General features: G+C 33.2%; 4 protein-coding genes across 9 annotated transcripts; 2 read left to right on the top strand and 2 right to left on the bottom strand.

Moving 5' to 3' along the window:
• Positions 1 to 99: 99 nt before the first annotated feature.
• On the top strand, positions 100 to 4,557 carry LOC100808066 (E3 ubiquitin-protein ligase At4g11680). Its single transcript, XM_003553328.5, has 4 exons — positions 100 to 775; positions 1,339 to 1,458; positions 3,016 to 3,310; positions 4,101 to 4,557. The coding sequence occupies exons 1-4, from the start codon at positions 369 to 371 to the stop codon at positions 4,260 to 4,262; spliced, it is 984 nt and encodes a 327-aa protein (XP_003553376.1). The 5' UTR covers positions 100 to 368; the 3' UTR covers positions 4,263 to 4,557.
• A 1,381-nt stretch (positions 4,558 to 5,938) lies between these two features.
• LOC100527016 (50S ribosomal protein 5, chloroplastic-like) lies at positions 5,939 to 6,766 on the bottom strand. Its single transcript, NM_001369255.1, has 2 exons — positions 6,577 to 6,766; positions 5,939 to 6,471 (listed from the first exon to the last, which is right to left on the bottom strand). Exons 1-2 carry the CDS (start codon positions 6,653 to 6,655, stop codon positions 6,143 to 6,145), a joined length of 408 nt encoding a protein of 135 aa, NP_001356184.1. The 5' UTR covers positions 6,656 to 6,766; the 3' UTR covers positions 5,939 to 6,142.
• Positions 6,767 to 9,295: 2,529 nt separating this feature from the next.
• LOC100808599 (aladin) lies at positions 9,296 to 15,640 on the bottom strand. Its single transcript, XM_006604240.4, has 14 exons — positions 15,363 to 15,640; positions 15,232 to 15,287; positions 14,963 to 15,136; positions 14,743 to 14,857; positions 14,283 to 14,382; positions 14,004 to 14,183; positions 13,245 to 13,303; positions 13,079 to 13,166; positions 12,923 to 12,998; positions 11,378 to 11,477; positions 10,428 to 10,479; positions 10,019 to 10,156; positions 9,798 to 9,885; positions 9,296 to 9,535 (listed from the first exon to the last, which is right to left on the bottom strand). Exons 1-14 carry the CDS (start codon positions 15,418 to 15,420, stop codon positions 9,473 to 9,475), a joined length of 1,347 nt encoding a protein of 448 aa, XP_006604303.1. The 5' UTR covers positions 15,421 to 15,640; the 3' UTR covers positions 9,296 to 9,472.
• Positions 15,641 to 17,257: 1,617 nt separating this feature from the next.
• Positions 17,258 to 20,965, top strand: LOC100789857 (protein ROOT PRIMORDIUM DEFECTIVE 1). Of its 6 annotated transcripts, none has more exons than XM_006604242.4 (2): positions 17,258 to 18,763; positions 20,630 to 20,965. In XM_006604242.4, the coding sequence occupies exon 1, from the start codon at positions 17,480 to 17,482 to the stop codon at positions 18,737 to 18,739; it is 1,260 nt and encodes a 419-aa protein (XP_006604305.1). In that variant the 5' UTR covers positions 17,258 to 17,479; the 3' UTR covers positions 18,740 to 18,763; positions 20,630 to 20,965. The 6 variants fall into 6 exon arrangements, 3 of the variants coding, with proteins under 3 accessions (XP_006604305.1, XP_006604306.1, XP_006604307.1); XM_006604243.4 differs by having other exon boundaries at positions 17,258 to 18,427; positions 20,627 to 20,965; XM_006604244.4 differs by having other exon boundaries at positions 17,258 to 18,427.
• Positions 20,966 to 23,234: the final 2,269 nt, after the last annotated feature.

The following is a 23,234-nucleotide window of genomic DNA, read 5'->3' on the forward strand; positions in this document are numbered from 1 at the left end:
GATTAAGATTGAATGATGATGATGATAGAAAAGAGTGAGAAGTGTGAGATAGGAGTAGTAGTTAAAGCAAGAGTGGCTAGTAGTAGTTGCTGCTAATGCACCAGCACTAGCTCTTGCTCTTGCACTTTCCCTTTCAGTTAACACTCTGATTCGATTCGATTCATATAAGCCAATGATTATTACTAACTAGCCACGCTCCACTTAAACAAAACCCAACCACGTCCTCATCTCGATGCGACGTCGTTTCACTCCCAAACGCACCTTCCCCAGAATCACCACCATTCATTTCATTTTCTAACCCCTTTTTAATAACACAAACCTAAACCCACATACTCTCTCTTTCTCTCTCCTCTCTCTCTCTCTCTAACATGGACCAACAGCAGCGCCACGTCAGCAGCGGAACTACTAATCCTGTGGCCGTGCTCCGCTTCTCCACGGGGCGCGCCTTCCCCTTCGCACGCCTCATCGCCGCCTCCCGCCGCCGCCTATTCCTCTCCGACTGCGCCGACCACCGATCGGACGACGACGGAGACAGCGACGCCGACGCCGGCGAGTGCGCGTACTCGCGCGCGGTGCTGGTGCTCGACATGGTGTGGAACCTCGCCTTCGTCGTCGCCGCCGCCGGCGTCCTCCTCTCCACGCTCCGAGAGCGGCCAGCGACGCCGCTGAGGCTCTGGCTCTGCGGCTACGCCTTCGAGTGCGTCCTTCACATGGCGTTCGTGTACTTCGAATTCCGAACCAGAATTCGCGATTCCTTCTCTCACACTACCTATAGGTAACTAACTAACTCTACTTCACTAGCACTGCTTTTTTTTTTTTTTTGCAATTTCTGAGTCAATAATTGATTATTTTAATTTAAATTTGTTTTGTCGCGGAAATTTTAGTGTATTTCGTCGTTTAATTTTATTTTTTAAAAATTGAAATTGTGTGTGTGAACTGTGATGAGAAGGTCTTTGATGTTGTTAGCCATTAGAAGACATGTGATGATGTTGTTGAATTGATGGCGTGTGGTTGGGAGGTATAATTATAATTATTATACTAATAAGGTGTTGGTCACAGTTATAAATTATAATTATTAGAATAGCTGTTGCTTTTTAAAATTGGTCATGGATTATTATTATTATTATTGTGTATTGGGAGCAGCTGATTGGCTGTGAAGCTTACTTGCTTTTCCACTATGGTTGCTAAATTTTGGTGAATTGGTGGAAAGGGAAGTGCTTGTTTTACTTGGGCTGTTTCTGAATCACATATTGAGACTTGTTCGCCTCGTAGTGATGAACTAAATGAGTTATTTTAGAAGATTCTTACCTCATTTCACTCTTTATTATTTTTTTTTAGCATTGTGAAGAAGCTAGAGCCTATGAACACTCTGGCATCATCTGTTTGGTGGGTGTTTGGATTTTATTGGATTGTTGTGGGTGGCCAAGCACTTTTGGAAGATTCTCCACATCTCTACTGGTGAGCTAGAACCTTAATTTGGATTTTGTTTTGCTTTTCTTATTTTTTGGGGTGGGATAGGGGGTAGATAACAAAAGTTATTATGTATGCCAAGAAAGCATAATAGAACTACTCAAGATTTGTACAATTGGGTAACCTTTTTTTCTTTCTTTTCTTTAAGTAAAACAACAGTTTGAAAAGGAAACAAGAATTTTACTTCTCAAAAGTTCCTCCTTACTTGACTCCTCAGCAGGATTAGATAGATATGAAGATTATACTTAAAAAGTTTGGAAAGGGGATTATTGTAGAATGTTCAGTCTTCAATTGGATACCATATAATTATATAAATGAGGGGATTGAAATGAAGAGAAAATTTAATTGTTATATGTCTGCCCATGATTAATTTGTCTTGATGTGTTACTTCAAATAGCATAAATGTGTAATTTAATGTTTGATGGGCCTTTGAGTCACATGTATAAAAGAAGGAAAAGGAGGGACTGTAGGGCATGCCTAACAATGATAATGCCCTGCACATGTATCACAGGATGAAAAGGATTGTACCAGGGACAGGGGCAGGGGTAGGGGCAGGGGCAATGGAGGTAGGAATCTAATCAATGAAAGGAGCAAGGGAGTGGAAGGAAGTGATAGGATAGGAGAGAGGGAAGAATATAATAACAAGGACTGGTGGCAGGGGATTTGGCAATCATGGGGGAAAGGAACTCATATTGTATATATGAGTGGTACAGAGAAGAGGGGGAATATCATAGAATTTGGCATAGGCTGTGGGAGCCTGAGTGGCCTTTGAAGGACTGCTCATTGCAGCTTCTTAGTGCTCTGTTCTTTTCTATCTTTCTTGTTTGTGGCTTCTAGTCTATAGAGGATTATCTTCTGTTGTATGATCTAAGCTTCCTATGTTAGATAAATAATACTCTGAATTTCATATTCTATTAGTATAATCTAAGCTTTTGTTCGAAATTTCTCTTTAATTTCTTTCAAATTTTGGGAGAATTGAGATGAAGTTAAACAAGATCCTTCTTTTCTTTTGGAAAATCATTATTATTTCTCAATTCTCTCTAGACAGCCATATAATTTACATTTTTCTTGCTTTTCCAGCCTTAAAACTATTGATGAAATATAATATTCCTATTGGTTTAACTAAATAAGTAGTTAAATGATATGACCCATGGTTAGGACCTAGGACTAACAAGCTTCATTATGTTGGAATTTTGTATTTAATTCTTACACTGGAAATTTGGAGTTACCTTTTACATGACATGGTGCATAAATAGGAGTTTTTTTGGTAAAGGCTCCCGATTTCTTTTGAGATAAATTTTGATCAAAAAGTGGGCTCTTGAGGAGTTGGAATTACTATTACTATTTCAAACTAGACCTGTAACTGTCCTACCTGTATGCTTGACTCTGTTTTATTGGGATTAGGCATCTCGTTTATTAGTATATATAACTAATTTACTACCTGTTTGTTTACTTCCTCTTCTAATGTAATTCTTTAGTGTTCTGTTTTCGAATGATGTATTGGGTGTATGGGATGCTCAATTATGTATTTTCACATTTGTGCAGGTTAACAGTGGTCTTTCTAGCCTTTGACGTATTTTTTATTATCTTTTGCATTGGGATGGCATGTATAGTTTTCTTTGCTCTCTTCTGCATCATCCCAATAATAGCATTAGCTTATGCTATGAGAATCAGAGAAGGTGCATCAGAAGAAGATATCAGGTCACTTCCTATGTATAGGTTTAGCCTGTCAAATTCATTGGTGATGGTTGATGACAACAAGAAGCAACTTGTTAAAGTAAGAGTAGATTCATGCAATGGAAGCCATATGAGTGAACTTTCTCTCCATCCAGATGATTCTGTGAGTGCTGACTGTGTTCTCATATCTCCCATGTAGTGATTATTTGGTGCTAATATCATTTTGTTGTTTGTACCTTGTAACTGATGTCTTTCTATGTTAAATTTTATTCCCTTTAGCTGCCTTGTTAACTTTATGTAATTCTGATATTTGGTCTGATCTATCATTCTTTAATTAGTAATTACTCAATTGCATTGCATTTTTTCTTTGTCCAGTACATCTAATGTATTCATGCATAAGTTTTTTAACGGAAACTGGAATTTTGATTTAAGTTTCTGAGCTTCATCTTCTCTCTCAGGGATTCTTGTTAAAATATCAGTATGCATTCTTTAGCATTACTTTATATTTATAAATCAATAGCAATGATAGTTTTTTCAAATTATGAGACATTCCTCACTTTTTTCTGCTGTCTGATTTGGAGCCATTCAATTAGCAATTGAAATATTCTTCTGCTGAGAGGATAGGCATTAGTGGTGTAACTCATGTCTGACCATTCTCTCTGCACTAAAAAGCTCCCAAATTGTAAAGAAAGGCTCTGTGAATTGTGTATCTGATGTTCAGGGATTCTTGGTAATGGGTTCTTTCAAAAGTAAACTTGGTTACAACCTGAAATGCATAACCAAAATTGAAGTGAAAATTTAAGCTTCTTTTTTTTTTCCTTGGGGATGAAAATTGACGTAAACTTGTTACAACATGAAACCTACTTACCCTGATTCTTTGTTGCTTTGCATACAGTTGAAATGCATCATGAAACTGCTGAAAGACAACTGAACTGCTTCTGATTATGTTGTAGGAATGCTGTATCTGTCTGTGTCCATATGTTGAAGGAGAAGAACTGTATCGCCTTCCCTGTACACACCATTTTCATTGTGGATGCATCAGCCGTTGGCTTCGGACAAAAGCTACTTGCCCGCTGTGCAAATTTAATATCCTTAGAGGTGATACATTGGTTTGACCTTTTTGAGATAAAGATTGGACAACGGTGAGGTGCATTATCGCTCAAAACAAGCTTGACCCTGATTTGATACTCTGCTGACTAGTAATAAGTAGAAAAGAAAAGGAAATGCTCCACCCCTTCAGCTTTTACTGGGTTCTAGTCTTAGGATTAGTTTCCATAAAGCTCTTACATCTTTTAGTACAAATTCTTAATTTTACGATGGGGTATGTATATATTGTCGGACCGTGGAGAAGGTCTCCCCATAATTTGTACTTACAAGGGGTTTTATAAAAACAATTTTTCTGTACAGAAATCCTTTTTGTTTGAGTACTTTACCCACCTCCACCATCAAATCAATTAAAGACCAATATCCCATTAGATGTTTAGCCTTTTACACTAACTTTTGGGTTTGGCCTTTAAAGTACCATTAGATGTTTAGTAGCCAATTTGATTGCTAAGTTAACGAAGTGTACCGTATGTATTTGTTTTGGAATGCATTGCCCTGCCAATTGGCAAGTGCAGTATTTTGATTCCAAAACAATATGACAAGTTGGCGGAGACAAATGTGAAACATGATTTCTTCTAAGCTCACAACATTTTGAAAATAATGAACTCAATATTCGGTTTTCCTTAGATTCACTAAGATTTTGATAAACAGAAGATATGGATATTGCATTTGAGAGAAAAAAAAAAGTGTTAATTATTCATAAATCATACTAGCATTAGCAGAGAGAATCCATTACATTCCTCGTGTTTCTTCTGAGTGAGACGACAGATATGGTCGTTCTTTACTGATTTCTTTTCATTATTTAACGTGCACTAACTTGGAGAACATATTCCCATGTAGAAAAAAGCACGACAAAACGGGATCAATTAAGAAATGGAGTTATTTTCTATAATACTTATTTCATTATTTATCCTATTCTCTTTGTATATAATAAGTATTTAATCAATTGATTCTTAATCAAGTTATATACTCAAACATTATGTTAAAGGAGTGTTTGGATTGGCATTTGAATTCTCATTTGCTCACACTTTCTGATTCAGTAAAAGGATAAGCAAAAACGTTGTTACTGAGTATAATGTCGCTTTACGTTGGGAAGAAGTGTTTTCCAAGCACACTAAGCCTTCGTTTGAGCTACCGTTCAGATCTTCTGAACATATTTTTTGCAAAAGAATAGTATGCGTATCAGCGTATGTTTTGTTTCAAACGAAATTTTGGAGGCTCTACACCGGTATTCCAAACATGTTACAAATCATCCACTCTGGCATTAGAACTTGTTCTATCCTTCAACTTCCTTCTCAATTAAATTAAAGAATTTGTTCACTGATTTGTTTTTGAGTAAATAACATGTATAATAAAATTTGTTAGACTTTCAAAATAACTAGTTCAAAAGTCATACTTATCATAATTTAATAATTAGTCAACAATGTAAACATTGTACAAAAATTAAACTTTGTTTTCATTACTTAACCTTTTGAAAAAAAATTCCCAAGCAATCTAAAACACCACGGATTTCATAAAGGTGGCATTTGATCATCCATTTTGTGTTCATATTTAAGTTCATCCATTTTGGTGAAATGACAATAATGTTAACATGGATTCCAAATGAAAACCCTAATTCACCAAATTGGAGAAGATATAAGATTGATTTAGCGATAAAAGGTGAGACAAGTGAGGGAAAGGTTGAATCTCACACTAACAAAAACTGTCAACCTAACAACTAACATTTACCGATAAAAAAATTCACCAAATTGGGAACAGCAACACAAACCAAGCAAAGCATCCTTGATTGAAACGCAACAAAATTATCAAAATACACCATACACATTAATTGGAAAATAAAATTAGAGAATGAACAATGAAGCTTAAACCTGCAAAAATTGAAATTGACAATTCATACATTCTTCAACTTCTTCATCTTGGAAGGTGGCCATCTACCCTTCTTTCTCAACCTGCGTTTACGAAGAAGCCTTTTCCGTCTCAACCTTATCTTCTTCGCCAGCTTCATCCTCAGCTTCTGCTCCTCTCTCTCCTTCAACTTCGACTCCAACGGAAGCTTCTCCACGGAAACATTCTCTTTCTCGCTCTCCGCCGGAGGAACCGGCGGCGAAATCGAGTCCTCGGCGGCGGCGGAGACGACCACCGCGTCAGTCCTCCTTTTGGGTGCGGAGAATCGAACACCGTTCAAGGGCTTCGGGGGCAGAATCACGTGTACTCTTGAAGCTGTCACAGTTCGAGAAAATTAAGAATGAAGAAAAAAAAACATCAAAATGAAAGAAATTCGGAGAAACTAAGGAGAAAGAAGAGTGGAAGGGTATAGTTAGTTACCAGCGGTGGTGGGAAGAGCAAAAGTGGAAGAAGAGGAGAATAATGGGGAGAGTGTGAGGGAATTGAAAGAAAGAGCCATGTTTTTGTTTTTGTTTTTGTTTTTTGGGGAAAGGAAATTAAGAGAATTAGAATTGGGGTTTAAAGGATAGGCTACGCCATGTGATGTGTGGGTGTGCCCTTCACCCACACCACTCTCTCTATCAACAAAATACCCATCAATTCATAAACTCTTTGTTTTGTAGGGACAGTTATATGTTAGGGATTACAATTTAGAACCTTAAGACTGTTTAGTGTTTAGATTAGTTTTTTTATATAAAAAACCATGGTTAAAAATAATCAAAAGTTTGGAAATAAAAGTTTTAAATGAAAAAATTACTTTTGCTGAAAACGAAAATTATTAGATTGGTAGGTTGAAATGGTAATGCGAGAAATAAAAAAGTTAAAATATACACTTTTTTTGTTACAAAATTTTAATTTGTTTTATATGTAAAAATTGATTTGTAATATTTATTTTTTAATATAAAATTAATGCAACATTATTATGATTTAAAAAAATTAGGATACCAAATAGGTAAAAAATAAATCTAAAGGATTGACGTAGTAAGATTTTATTATATGTATTTTTTTTTTGAATAAATAATAATCAGGTATCATGAACAAAATTAATATTTAACTCAATCAATTAAGAACATGATGATCTCTAATGTAAGGAAGGAAAATAAACATAAATTGGAAACATGATTATTACATGTTCAAATTATATGCATGATATTTGTTTTCAATTTATCTCATATATGTTATCATGTTAGGTGATCTCTATCTCAACAATATATATTTTCATTTTGACTTATTAAAATAGGTCTTATTAGCACACATTCCTCATATTTACTTTTTATAATTTAAGCAATGCACCTCTCTAATTCGACTTATAAAAATTTAATCAAATGATTCCCATAAATAATCTCATACATACATACATATATATATATATATATATATATATATATATATATATATATATATATATATATATATATATATATATATATGTATGTATATATAGGGTTTGTTAATATATTTTTACTTTTTTTTAATTAAAATATGTTTGCAATCTACACCTAAAATGTTAAGAGAGACCAAAGAGATGGGAAGAGAGAATGAGTGGGAGAAGAAAGAGAGAAGATGATTTTTATGTTTTTAAAAAAGTTAAACACTAATTTACTACCATGAATCTATCCCAAATTAACTAACTAAATAGTATGATTGGATTTTTTGTCAACTTCTTGAATATAAGTTGGTAACATAGTCCAACTAAAAAAGAGTGAGAATATGTTAATAAACCCTATATGCATATATATAGAGATAAAATTATATAAAGTTAGCAACGGTTGATTATATCATTCAATAATTTTCAATTGAATAATATTTTCTTAAAATTCACAAGTTGGATTAAAAGTTCCTTTTACATAATCATACATACAAAATATTATATTAACCCAAAATTATTTATTATCTTATTCATACAAATTAAATCAATATAATATAAATTTTTAAAATATACTAAAATATGGATCATTTAATTACCTTCTTATTGTTATTAAGTTTGACAAAATTTGACACCAACAATTTTGATGATATATAAATATAATTCAATTAATGGATCAATAAAAATCACATTTTACATCAAGTTACACCAATATAATTTGATATCTCTTAGGAAGAATTAAATTACACCGATATAACTTTGATAATTATTACACAATTGTATAATTTTCAATTAAATAATACTTTCTTAAAACTCATCGTTAGGTTGAAAATTTCTTTCACATATATCGCATATGTCAATTTTCATATTAATCTAAAATTATTTGTTATCTCATTCATATAAATTAAAGTCGACCTAATATAAATATTTTAAAATATATCTCCTTCATTTATTACCTTGTTCACATATAAAATGATATTAGTAATACGTAGATATAATTCAATAGTTAAATTAATAAAAATTCTATTTTATATTAAATTATATAAATAATGTAATAATTATCAAAATCATATATATTTCATTAATGTTAATTTTGGGTTTGGATTCACCGCATGAGATTCGACAGAGATTCAAAATTGTGATTACCACGTTTTGCCGAAGTTGATTGTCCTGCGAGAAAAATCAAGGGTTTTCTTACCCAAAAAAATCAGTTTTTAATCACCATTAAAAGATTACTTTTTTAATAAAATAAATTTCAATTCATTAAAAAAACAATTATAATTGCCAACATTAATTTTTTAGAGTTAACCCATTGATTTAGATGAAAGAAACAAAATTATTGATTTTATTAAATACGAGAACTAATGTCTCAATTTTAAAATAAGACCAAAATTGAAGATTGACAAAAATAAAAAAAAAATAAAATTACATTTTAACCGATTAAAATATATAAAATCATAGAAAACATTTAGAGATAATCCAAATCTAGCACTACAAATAAATTTTTTAAATTTGATTAAAAAAAGTTATACACATGATAAATTTCTATTATATGACTATATAAATATATCTTACACTTACCATACATATAAATTAAACTATTGAAAAAATTAAATTAGACTTTCATATTTTAATTATAAAATATAATAAATGAGTATGATAGAATTGGATGGTACGAAATTCTACAAAATTATGTGAGTAAATAAACTATACCCAAAACCCAAAGGCATGTGATGAATAAATACCCCATCCATTAATTATGATACCCATTGAGTCAGAATCCTATTACCATCCTATTTTGATGGTAAAGAAGACCATAAAGTATCCAAAAAAATTGAATAAAAGACATTAACGTCAACGTCCACTTGCTCCAAATCGTATACAACCAACAAAATTTCACAGAAATCCTTGCTATGGTAGCATATGAGAACGAAATAAGAGGGGGTACGTGCAACAAAACCCACTGCTCCAGCACTGCAGAAGAAAAAAAAAATACAAAACTTAAAATGTGTGCTGTAAGAAATGATACCGAAACAGAACAGTTGAGACATATCGGGTTATCTACTAACACTAATACTTCAATCATGTTCTTTTTTCTTTTAGTTTTACCGGTAGAGGAAAAATGTCATAGAACGACATCTATAATTAATTAATCATGATATGACAGGCATATTTCTATTATAGATAACTGATTTGAAAAAGAAAATAGAAATAAGAAAATTCAAGGGAAACTCACCACAGAAAGCAATGGTCCCTGCTTAAACTTCCCGTGAAATGAAAATGAGATTGGTTTTGGCTTGTCACCAGGCCCTCTTATAAATCCACTAAAACATATAATTTGGCAAAATAATAGAATGCATAATTAAAAAAAAAAATCCAACATTAAAACAATCAAAGAGAAACTGGACATAAAATAACAGAGACCAGTAACTGGACCGTTTTCAACCATGAACTCACATTAATGATGTAGATATAAGAGGAGTTCTTCTTGTATCATATATGGCGATCAGACCCCTATACATATCATCTCCACCTTTAAAAGACACAGCCAATCGCTCCCCGGAATTATCCCATGCTATCTTTTCAATTCCCTGACTGAATGAAATAATATAACCAATAACCACAGTTTCAATTTTCCAACAATAGCAAAAATCGAGATCTGCAACCCCACTTTAATTCAAGCATACGAATCAGAATTGCATTATTATAGAGACCAGGAGAACAAAAGACAAACAGCTGATGATGAAAAATGCATGTTATTACAGTCCTAAGAAACTGATCAGAAGAAATTTAAAATGATGATAAGACTTTAGGATCACAAACATTCAAAGAATTATTGAACACAAAAACATAAATTCATCTCTACCTGCCTGTCAATGATAATATTTCTGGCAAATCAACAGGTAACAAATGTGCATCTGAAAAGTCAACAATGAGTAATTATCAATATATCAGATTTCAGAAAGAAAAAAATCCAAAATAATTTGACAAATTGCAAACCATGAATGTTACAACCACATATATTAAAAATGAACTGAACAGGGAAGTATGAATTTAAGTTAAAACTAGGACATCAAACAGTTGTAAGAATAACCAGATCAAAATTTCATTGCATTCTTCCATGAAGTTAATATCATGTGCAAGCTCCCTAAGTTCCTTGCAAATGAGTTTCCTGCCACTCTGTTACAGGGAATTTTTCAGTCGTACACCATGAACCAATAATAACTTTCCCTCTTAACACTTGACATAATTTTTACAATGTTTGACTCTCCTAATACGTATATGCCAAAAGTTATACACATTTTAATAATAAATCCACATCTCAAATATCAACAGTTCACTAATCCAATCAACTTAATAGTTTCTGTTGATAAATATAATGTGTTCAGTGTTCTGAGAAGTTCTCTAGTAGAGTATGTATTACTTGTAGTGCACCCAAAGTAGAGGGCATATGTGCTTTTCAAGATCATAGTTTTTAGCATGGAGATTTTTGGTTACAATCAGACAGTGCATTTGGGAAATATATTTTACATTGTTCCATCTCAATCAATCTTTTCCCTTTTCCAACCAACTCACAAAATTTATTATGGTAAAAGAGCAATACTATTCGTCATGGCCATTTTGTGGTCAGCATTCACTATAAATAGACTTGTTAGTTCAGAGATTTTGTCACATTTATACCAGACCTTAATAATAAATATATTCTATATCCCTCTCTCTATTTTCCCTTTTCAATTTAACTCCTGTGTTAGCATAGCAAGATACAAAAACAATAAACAAATTAACATAAGATCTTTGAATGAAAAGGTCACATACCTAATGACGGAGGCTTTGATGCAAAGTGAATAGATCCCAAAGTTGACGATTCAGAAAATGCAAGAAGTATCATACGCCCATCTGGATCCCATGTTGCACCCTGATCACACATAATTGAAAGTAGAAACCAGATCAATACAAGTATTATTCGACACCTATCAGACAAGAAAAATTACACTACTTCCGTTAAAATATTTATATAAGTATTTTCACATTAACCAAACAGACCCTCAGTTTTTCTAGTTCCTCGTTGTACGTTTCCCAATTATGAGAATTTCTTATCCACAACCTCCTGGGTGGAAATGCTTTATTTGTTGTAAAAAAATGTTAGGTTATAAATCTAGAAGGCTAAGGAAATAACTCATAAGATAAAAAGACATATCTGAAGATCAATTCCCTGGATAAACATTTTTATGCCGTTTGTATTAAAGTGGGTGATGGTTATAACATCATGCTCTAGAAGCTTCTCTTTGGGAAGATCAATCACCTCTCTTTTACAGCGCCACAATGTGATACAAAATTTTAACACTTATTGTCGCTTACATTATAAAATCTGAATCTTCCAGCCTTAGTTGATTCTATCTTTTGTGTCCCTGGATAAACTTTTTGATGCCATGTTTGTATTAAAGTGAGTTTGAACTCTTTGATTCCACTAATACATTCAACAGCAACTAGATTTACAGGTTTTGGTAGTACCATACAGGCTAACAAAGCAAAGTTTGTGGAGATATATTTCTTAAGAAGTCAGTTAATACAAATAGTCATATGCATGCCTTTCCCTTTCTTTTTTTTGGGGGGGGAGGGGTGGAAATGTGGTAAGAATAAGACGTGTTTTTATTTGATGTGCTATAAAATATGATTCTTAATTGGTTTATATGTTGTTCGGAGCATGAGTTCATTTAAAGAATTCCTATGCTATGTTAGGGAATTGAAAAGTTTTGTGTTGGGCCCAATTCAAGTGGACCAAAACTAAAGAAACATGAGGAGGAAGTTACATAGTTAGAGCTGTTACAGCTATACAGTTACCATAAATAGGAGTTTTATGGCAAAGTGATGTTTGGTTATATGACAGAGCAGGCTCTCAAAGACCTGAGTTTTGTTCTATAATCCTTTTCATCTTTAGGAACCCACTGTTCCAAAAAAGGGATAGATTGCAATAAAAGATTATTTTTTCATCTATGTTAATTCAGCTCCTAACACTTTATTAATCCATGATCTTCTCCATGGTTTCTTCTGAGGAGGAGGATATTCCATCCTCCCACCATGGACTTTCTTTCTTGGAAATAAATTCATCTTTAATTAAAAAAACAACATTATCACCCCAAATAAAAAAAAAATAGTATATTACTGGACGGCTCTTACATTTTAAGCACCAACTGAAGAATTTTAGCACAGCATACTATTGAAGATAATTATTTTTACAGTATCAACATATTGTCAAACATATCAAAACACAAGCAAAGGTTAAGGACTAAATGTCATCTTACTATAAAATATAAATAGGTCATCAAAGAGCATCAAAACATCAATGTAAACTGCATATACCTTGACAAAACCACTAGTTGATGACCATTGTTCTGATGTCCATGTGTTTGTTTCCCAAAGATAAAATGTTCCATCACTGTATGAGAACATAATAACGAGGTTGTGAATAAACAGTACATGTTCAATAAATAATTCATCTTTAGCATTTTGCATTACAATTTTGAAGCAAAGAAGTAATCTCCAGTAGGTGACCACTTCAGCATAGATATGCCTCCTAATCCACGTCGAATGGGTGTTCCCACACCTAACCAGAAATTCAGAAATTCGAATGGATGTCACAAAGTAAAGTGAAAACAACTTAAGGGAAAAAAGATCTTTGTACCTTGAGCAAAATCCCATACAGTGAACGAGGAGCTTTCATATGAAGCAGATGCTAAGTATGTGAAAATGGGTTAAGAAATAACGGTAGAGTACAAGCAATTTAAATTTTTTTTTTTAAAAAGTAAATATCTTCTTGCATTGGTCATAATCAGAGATAAAATACCAATAAGGTTCCTACTGAATCTTGTACGGTTTTTATAGACACCCAGAAAAATTGAAAATTTATATAGAAAAGTAATTAAGTTTGTCAAACTCAAAGTTGAAGTGAAATTGTGGAGAGAGTAAATTATCTCAAAAACTCACTGACTTTGCCTAAAACCTACTTCCATAAATAGCTAATTAAGAAATCATATTTTAATATTCATAAAAAATTGTGAATTTTTTTAAAAAAAAAAAGAAAGAAAGAAAAACTTATAATAGATCCATATCAAGCAACACAAACCACAAATTCATGACTTTAACAGAAGAAGGGGGGTATTAGACTTTCATATTCACACATAAGTAACCAAAAGACAACATCAGAAGTGAAAAATACAATAAAATTGTGCAGCATTTTCAAATTGCCCATCATTGTCACCACTCAAGTTTATGCCTTAAACTGGTACATTTGGCAACCATGGCTAGTAAATTGTGGAAAGCAATTTACAATCATACAGCAGCCTCTATTACAAAAGAAAGAAGCAGAACAACCATATCATATTTGGGAAACACGTAGCAAAACCCGAAAATAAGAAGCACTTTTTGACATAAATAAGGATATCTTCCATCTGGACTCCAACTTAGAGCACTAACATGCTCATCATATGGACTACGAAGAAAATCGACCAGGATATACCGATTCCCTGAGCTTCTAGACAAACCTCCTAAAAAGGAAGCAGCTCCAGATCTAACAGATGCAGCATTTCCAGGATAAGAAGCAGCCCACATGCAAATTCCACCCCTGCAACAGTAAACCCAATTCCAGTTAACAATAAAGCATATTCTCAACCAATTGACATTGCATTTGTCATAACAACTACACACAAAGACAAAATCTCACTTGCAACCCACAGCAAGCATTTTCCCACCATTGGGCCTCCACTCCAGCACTCTAGCATCTCTCTGCGACTCATTTGTCAAAATACTTGGATCCTTTCCCTCTATTTACAATGTCAAAGCATCAATCAGAATTTACTAAACACGTCTATAACACGACAACAAAAATAACAATGAGTATACTATTCAATGATCACTTATAAGAAAAGAAGGTGATAAAATGAAAAAAAATTCCAAAGTTATAGTTAGCTTATGTATAAGCTGATTTATAGAATTTCTCTCATTTAGCTTATCCAAGAGCTTATTTTACCTTACACATAAGCTAATTTTAACTTATAGGAAAAGCTTATTTAATTTTACTTTTTTATTTTCTTCTCCTATAAGTGTGTGTTGAGAAATTTATCCAAACAAAGCCTAAAATAAGTTGCTAATAACATGTCTCACGATCATAACAAGTACAGTACCAGACTCTTGGTAATCACGAACTAAAACTTGTGTTGGGGCAGAGATAAAAGCAATTATATGCTTATTAGGGTGCCAGCTTACTCCTTGAAGATCAACCTCCGGCAACAAATGCACCTACACAGCACAACAATTAGCATTCAAATAACATCACATCACACTATAAAATCACATTAAATTACACTGTAATGCAAGCAGTGATATGAATTAAGCATAGCATACATCGTTAGGGTAAAAGAGGCGTCCGAGATAGTTGTTTACAAGCCCTTGCAAGAGTGCCACCGGACATTTCCTCTGAACGCTTTCTCCGGCAGCGGTCTCCGTCGCTGTTGGACCTTCCTGATCGGAAGCGTCGTTCTCCAGATTGTGAAACGGGACGGGACTGAACACCAATCCCTAATATCAATAAATAGATCAATAATGTTAATAAATAAAATCAGGAAGTGAAAAATCGTGGGAATTGTGAAATGTGTATTGATGCGAATAGTTACGAGGATTTTTCCGTAGGTTTGGTTGGCTCGATCGTCGGACAGGGCGTCGACGGTGACTGCAGATTTGGAGAGAGAAATTTATAGTTAGAGAAGCGAAGCAGTAAAAAGTAAGAAAGAGAGTCAATACTTACTTAGGTCACGATTGACTTCGCAGAGAGTGAGTGAACCAGGAGGAGGGAAGGAAGCCATGTTTGGTTCCCGTTAGAGAGACAGAGAGAGAAAGAGAGAAGTAGGGTTTTAGCTTTGGAATGGATTCAGTGTAAAATTCTTGTTCATTTTCCCGCTTTTTCTTCTTTCTTTCAACCCAAATAAATAAAGAAAAAGAAATTAAGACATCCAGTCCACCTTCATGTTCATGTGTGTGAGCAAATGTAGAGTAGCTAGCAAACTAGCAAATGAAATGGTGAAAAAGAAAGACATAAATTGAAATAGCAATCTTCATTATATACTGGTGAAAGTCATAGTTCACCTTGGCCTTCACCTTATTTACTTGATGAAAAAAAAAGCAATATTCATTATTTACTTGATAAAAATAAAATTAAAAATTTAATAGTTCACATCATACTTCAAAACTTAAACCGACCTTGTGAGATTAAATATTAAATTAATCATGTAGTCAATTCGATTTGATCCAAATGATCATGTGTGATCCCACAATGGTTGAATCAATGATCCAATGCGTGGTTAAATTAAAGACACTTCCTAGAATATGGAGTTTTTTTAAAACTACTCGAAACAACGTCATTTTAACATTAATGACTAAAAAAACAAAGAAAGAAAAGATGAGGCTTGCGCTTGATTGTCTCACTCCTTCGAAAACCTTAAAGGTCTTCTATCCTCACTCTTTGTCATTGACAACATTTTCTTCCACCACCATCAATGTCATCCTCTAACGTCGTCAAACATTTGTTATTTCCATCTCCTTTTGTTTACAAGCTTAGAAATTATGATGTTTTCTTATTATGCTGTCAATCATGATTTCTTCCTTCTATGTTTTCTTTTTTGTTGCACATTTTACTTTGTTGTGATATAATTGTTAATTTGGTTTCAATATTACTTGTTTAATATGTTGTGTTCAATAAGTGTTTACACTTAATTGTTTTAGGTATTTGATATGATAATTCTGTTTATATGTAGTGAATTTTTAGATTTTTTTAAGTTTTTATTTCTTTTAATGCAGATTAGTCATATGTGTCAATTAGTGATTTATTAGTTCAACCATAACCCTAATATCTCAATCAGATCTATTCTAGATCTATTCTTATAACTATGTTTATAATTATAAAATTATCCAATCCCCTCCCACTAGGTTATAATTGAAATATGAACCCATAACATGTTAGTAGCTTGTTCATTACATGCTAGTAGCTACGTTGATTACTAATGTTTACAATTGCCCACTTTTTAAAAATAAAATCCTTCTTTTAAATTATATTTATATCTTTAATTATCTATAAAGTTTGAGTTCGAAACTTTGATTAAAAAAATTGAATCTAACTACACTAAGATGAAACATAATAAAATTGAGTAAAAAAAATTAATCAAATTGTATGTAGTATATATAGAACAAATTTTCAGTGCTAGTATTTATTGTATTTATCGAAATCAAACTCAAGTATCACATATTTACAACAATTCAAGCGTATCGTTCAACAAAAAGATATCCCTTGGTTTTTAATCACACAAGTATTGTTGTTGACAAAAGAAAATGATTTTCACAAATCGTTTTTTCTTTTTGCTGATTGACTTTTCACAAATTGGTATGTATAGAGTTATTATTTTTTCTGCAGAATTGGTATGCATAGAATATAAAATGTTTGTTTAAATTGTAAATTTATAAAAAAGACATAAACCCTTTGTTTGTAGAGAGGAATGAAAATGAGAAAGAAAAAGAAAATTTTGAAATTTAAATCTGACGAATAGTGAAAGAAAAATAATTATTTGTTAAGTTAACTTTTCTTCATTTTTTTTTTCATTTTCTCTCTAATAAAAAAAAAATGTTATACGTATTTTTTTTTCTCAATTTTCTTTCACTTTGCAAACGGACCCAAAAAATGGGTTGCCTTCTTCAGGTGTGAACCTCCTAATGTCCGTTTTTCTCTTTTTTTTCTTGCTGCATAAACCCTTCGTGCTTCCCTAATACAAGCATCTTCTGCAACTCCCAAAGCAAAACCTTGTGCGACACAGCATCAGCGCAATGCATCAACAACCATGAATCCACGTTTCACCACTGCACAATTACAATCCCATGAGCCTCTCGTGCATCCTCAAACACAGGATCTTCCCTCCACCCCCTTCCCCCTTCACCCTCTTCATCCAACGGCGATGGAAGAAACCCACCGTCTCCGCCCAAACCCGCTTAGAGGACAGAGTCCGAGACCCCCACTTGGACAAACTCATGTCCCACCTCAAAAGACTCGACCTTGTTCTCAGAATCCACCACCTCATGTCCGCGCGCAAGCGCGGTCCCTTCGTCTCCCTCACCCTCCTCTCCCGCTGGCGAAACATCCTCGGACTCCACATCCCCGTGGGGCTCTTCCTCCGCAAATACCCCCACGTGTTCCTCGTGTTCGTCCACCCTTTTAGAAAAAACACGTGCTGCAGGATCACCAAAAGGATGAAAGAGTTGATCTTGCTCGAAGGGCTGGTGGTTAAGCAGCAAGAAACGGAGGCTGTGAAGAGGGTAAAGAAGCTGTTAATGATGTCATTGAATGGCACTCTTCGTTTGCACGCCTTGAGGTTGTTCAAGAGAGAATTGGGTCTCCCTGAGGATTTCAGAGACTCCATTCTTGGCAAGTATAGTGCGGATTTCAGATTGGTTGATTTAGAGGTTGTGGCGTTGGTTGATTGGGACGCCGAATTGGCGGTGGCTCGGGTTGAGGAATGGAGGGAGAAGGAGTACTCTGAGAAGTGGTTGAGTGAGTTTGAGACCAAGTTCGCGTTCCCCGTTAGTTTCCCAACTGGGTTTAAGTTCGAGAGAGGGTTTAAAGAGAGGTTGAAGAATTGGCAGAGGCTTCCTTACGCCAAGCCTTACGAGAGGAAAGAGGTTGTTCGGGTGAGGACGTGTGGAGGAATCGAACGGTACGAGAAGAGGGCTGTGGCTGTTCTTCATGAGCTGTTGAGTTTGACTGTGGAGAAGATGGTCGAGGTTGATCAGCTGGCTCATTTTCGGAGGGACTTTGGTGTCGAAGTTAATGTGCGTGAATTGCTGCTGAGGCACCCTGGTATATTTTACTTATCTACTAAAGGGAAGACTCTAACTGTTTTTCTTAGGGAAGCTTATAGGAAAGGGGGGTTGGTTGAGCCAAATCCCGTGTATGAGACGCGTAGGAATATGTTGGATCTTGTGTTGTTAGGGTGTAGGAAAACCAAACTATTGTTAGATTGTGATGAGTCTAATAAGGAAGAGAGTAATGTTGTAGCCTGTGAAGTAAATGAGGAAGGTGAAAGACAAGGAGATTGGGTGATTCCTTTCTTGGAGAAATGTGAGGAGAATAGATCCCCTTGATCAATTGGAGAAATTGTTAACATGGTATTGGGCTTATTGAGTTCATTGCCTTCTACTTTTGTTATCCTGTGCAATGTTTTATTTGCATTCTGTTGATTTTGATACACCACTTGCCAATTGCCATGTTTGTTATTTGCATTCTGTTAAAGATGTGAAATCTCCTGCTTGTTGCATGTTCTCCATGCATACTAGCTCGCTCTCAAATAACAAACATTTACCATCAAGGCATTTTACATCTGTCCAGTTGGTTCTCTCTCACAGGACCCTGGCCCCTATACTCTACTCTTTGTACCTCCACTTTTTCTTTCTACCTTTGATACAATTTCAAATTGCGAATCATCCGGTGCAAGAGCTCTATAGTTTTTATATTCATGGAGGTTCTTGCACAAGAGGCTTATAACATCGGGAAGATCAAGTGTGCTGAAAATCTTCTCAAGAAGAAAGGGAGGGACTTCAGACTTTTTTACCTCTTCACTGCAGAACAGGTTATGCACTTTGCACCCCAACAGGATACAACAATATTTTACCCAATGTTTTGTCTTTGGTTTCTATTCTACTAAATCAAACTTGTTGGATGAATTACTCAATATTTGAGGGCTTATGTAGCCTTATGCTTCCCCTTGCTTATTTATCTATTGGACTACACTCTTCTGATCAGTTCTTATAACATTTTATTAACCTCATGGTTAGAGTTTGAGTCATCACAGATATTGTTATCATTTAGTCATTCTCCTCATTTGTTCATCAAATTTGTTCCATTTGTATTCACTATTTTCTGCTAATCATAATTAATCCATCCTTTTTGAAATCAAATGACCAAGTGAAAGTGGATGCCAGTTAGCTGAAAGACCTAAATATTCCATTCTGATTTAGGCCTTTGGACAAAAGGACTAATGCATTCTAAAGCTGATGAATAATAAAGTACTTTAACAGTGTACACACTAAGAGCTGATAAATGTTGAAAGACTTTAGCAATTAGCATTATAGGTATCAATATTTGATTGTTCTTATAGTGATTCTTAAGTAATTTCATTGCTTCAAGTCAACTTATACATGAGTGAAATCACCTTTTACACACTACAGTACTTCTGATTTTAAAGTCTTTCAACGATAATGTTGATGTCAGTGTCACATTATAATTCCTACAGGATAATATTTAATTCTTGATTCTGTTTCAGACAGCCATATTTCAACTTCAAATAGCCTTTGTTTCATCAGATATTGAACTTGTCTTCTAATATTATGCAGATGAAAAATTAAGGACAACTCTTAACATGTTGAAAAGTGTGGAATTTCAGAAATTTCATGGTGTTATCTGCCAGTTGGTTAGCTTAGTGCTCTAAGTCTTCTTTCTGTTGTGATGTTTTTCAAACTCACATTTATTGTTAAATGGCCTTATGGTGATGTTATCATGTTAACATGTCATGCTCTTGGAGCATTTGCTTTAGTGGCTTTGCCTAAAGCTTCGGTAAGAAATTTCTCTTTGTACTCTTGGGTAAGAAATTTCAAACAGCACAAACTGGAGGGCATGGTAATTTTAATATCATTCCCCACGTTCATGTTGAATAGCTTGAGTAGTATAATACAGCTTAAACAGAATCACCCCGGCCCCACCCAAAAATTGTTTATAGGTGAACAACACTTACAAAAAGAAAAGTATGCTCCCTTGGTTGAACCATGTGAGTCCTTTATCTGATCATCTTTGAACAATATTTATGGAACCTGAATTTTGGTCTGGTCAGAGATCACCCAACTAGTATATATTGAGATGATGAATGATCTGGATTTCATTACGTTGGTTGAAGTAAAATTTTAACTGTTAATCACTCTTGTATATCAATTTTAGAAAAGAGAAACTATTTTCTGATTGATTATGTCATCTTCCAGCAGGATTCTCTAAAAGGTGGTAAGTGGAGCCATGTAGTTAAGATGACCCGAGGAAGTTTAGGGTGATTGCAAAGACACTTGCTAAAATGAATGGTGTTACCATTGCTCTCCCAAGCAGTTTGATGCTGACCAAAGTTTAGATAACTCACTTTAGAACCTTTATTTTCTTGAAGCTTAGGCAAGCATCTGTGACTCCTGTCTGTGCTTCTAGTTAGCTTGATTGTGTACAATCATGCTTGGACCTATGTTTCAGTATGTATGATAATGAATATGATAATAGCACTAAGAAATGATGGTGCAATGCAACTAGCAAATAATATCTGAAGAAGTCTATGGCTATGATAGTTATGAAGGTTTTCTTCTCTTCCTCTCCTTATATTTTGAATTTGAAGTGCTTATGCAGTGACTAGGATGCATATGTATATAATTGTAGATTGTAGATAATGATGTTCTTAGGGTATGTATGAGGGTTTAGCTTTTAGAAAGGAAAGGAGAGGTCGATTTTTTTATTTTCTAACAAATATTTTTTAATTTGATAATGATGTTAATTTTTTTTATAAATATAATATAGTTTTCTGTTCATTTTAAAATATTTGTTATCTCCTATATTTTCTTTTACAACTCAACTTCCAAACATATCCGACTGGACCATAGTGTATGTCTTCACTACTATTCGTAAACCAAATACTATTAAAAGTAATAGTTAAAATGCGTATAAACGTATTACTCAAAGTTACTACTTTTTAACAGATTATAAAATGTGTATAAAAACATTAAGTAGTCAATGCTATGGAGTTTTATGAGAGATGCGGAAGCGAAAATTTGCACATCAGGAAACAATTATAAGGAGAAAGAATGGCTTGCATGACGAAATTGGCAGCTGACTTTTGAGTCTGGGCTGGTTTTTTCAAAATGAATAAGTATTACTGTTGTTGTATTTATCATTTAAAGTAAATAAATTATTCTGATTGATGTTGTTGTATTGTTGTTTTTCGAACGAATTCAACTAGGAAAAAAAATTAATAGGAGGTTTATCGGTTTATGTATTACTTTTAGTTCTCATGACGTTTGAATTGTTAAAAAGCAGTTCATCATTTCAATTAGCTCTGATGTAATTAATTTGTATACATTGATAAAAAAAAAGTATATAAAATGTTTATTTTAAGTTCAACACCAGTACTTTTAAATTGCATATTTATTTCATTGTGATAACTAATCTATTTAGTTGTAATAAGCATATGTGAAATTTTGGTCTCCAGTTTACGTTATAAATAACATAATTTTTATTTATATATTTAACTGAAATTAGACCTAGTGGTGATGGTACTATAATTAGGGAGAAAGAGTGGGGATTCAAACCCCCTACTAACCTTTTGTAATTTTCATTTCTAATTTTTGCATGTAAAGCTTTATCATGAAAAAACTAATAAAAGGACTAAATTTATATAATTTTATTATTTGAAAGATTAAATTTGCATAATTAGAAATTAAGAATATTTATGATGAATCAAACACAATTTATCGATGATTCTTGAGAATTATGATTGGCTGATTCATGATTTCCGAGCATATGAAAAAAAAATTTCTGGTATCAAACGTTTTCTTAAGGAATGAACTAGAATTACTAATATTTTAAAAAGTTTAGGTAAGTTGGACCTCATGAGTTCATCAAGGTCAAACCAAGTCCGAAGACGTAAAGAGCACTTATAAAGATACTTACAAATTACTCATTAACAAAATTATCACATTAACAACGAAAATTGAATTCATGTCATTTGGATATATGAATTTGTTCTTTGTTAGCTGAAATAACCTTTATTGGGAAAAAACTACTAATATTTTGTGAAAAAAAGTTATGCTCAACAATGTAATTTTACATTGCTATCTAATCATAAACACTATGATAAGTTTGTTATTTTTTGAAAAAATATCTAATCATAAATTCTATTTATGATAAGTTTATTAATTTTTGAAAATTTATCTAAACATATCAAGATTTGTGATTTGATAAATGCATAAAACTATTTTATACTCCCTTTGTTCTTAATTATAAAATCCTTTTAACTAACTCACATGCTTTATGAAAAGTAGTTAATTGCATTAAATTTGTCTATTATTTGTACTATTATTTCAAAATTATTTTTTTTCTTATCACTCTATCTACTTAATTGTTTTTCATGAGAATAAACAATTAAGTAAGGATATTTAGAAAAAAAATAATACATCTAATTTTTTTTAAAAAAAATTCATAAAAAATAATAAATTCCTTAAAAGAATGTTATGATTATAGGTAAATAGTTATTTTCGTCTCTGAATATGTAAATCGTTGATAAATTTGTCCCTAAAATATTAAAATACAAAATTTAGTCATTGAAAGTGTAAAAAGTGATAAATTTATCCGGACGTTAACTTGCCAACGTGACAATGCTAAATGGATTGGACAAAACTATTAGTAAGTTATTGTTATTGAACCTAAATATCACTAATTTTTTGTTGGACAAAAATGTTAGTAATTTTTTTTTTTATCAAAATGTCTATAGTTTTTATTTTCGATCAAAATATCAATATGTTTCCATTGGACAAAAATGATAAATTATTATTATTAGAC

The sequence above is a fragment of the Glycine max genome, chromosome 19 (genome assembly GCF_000004515.6).
Source record: "Glycine max cultivar Williams 82 chromosome 19, Glycine_max_v4.0, whole genome shotgun sequence".
NCBI classification, from domain to species: domain Eukaryota; kingdom Viridiplantae; phylum Streptophyta; class Magnoliopsida; order Fabales; family Fabaceae; genus Glycine; species Glycine max.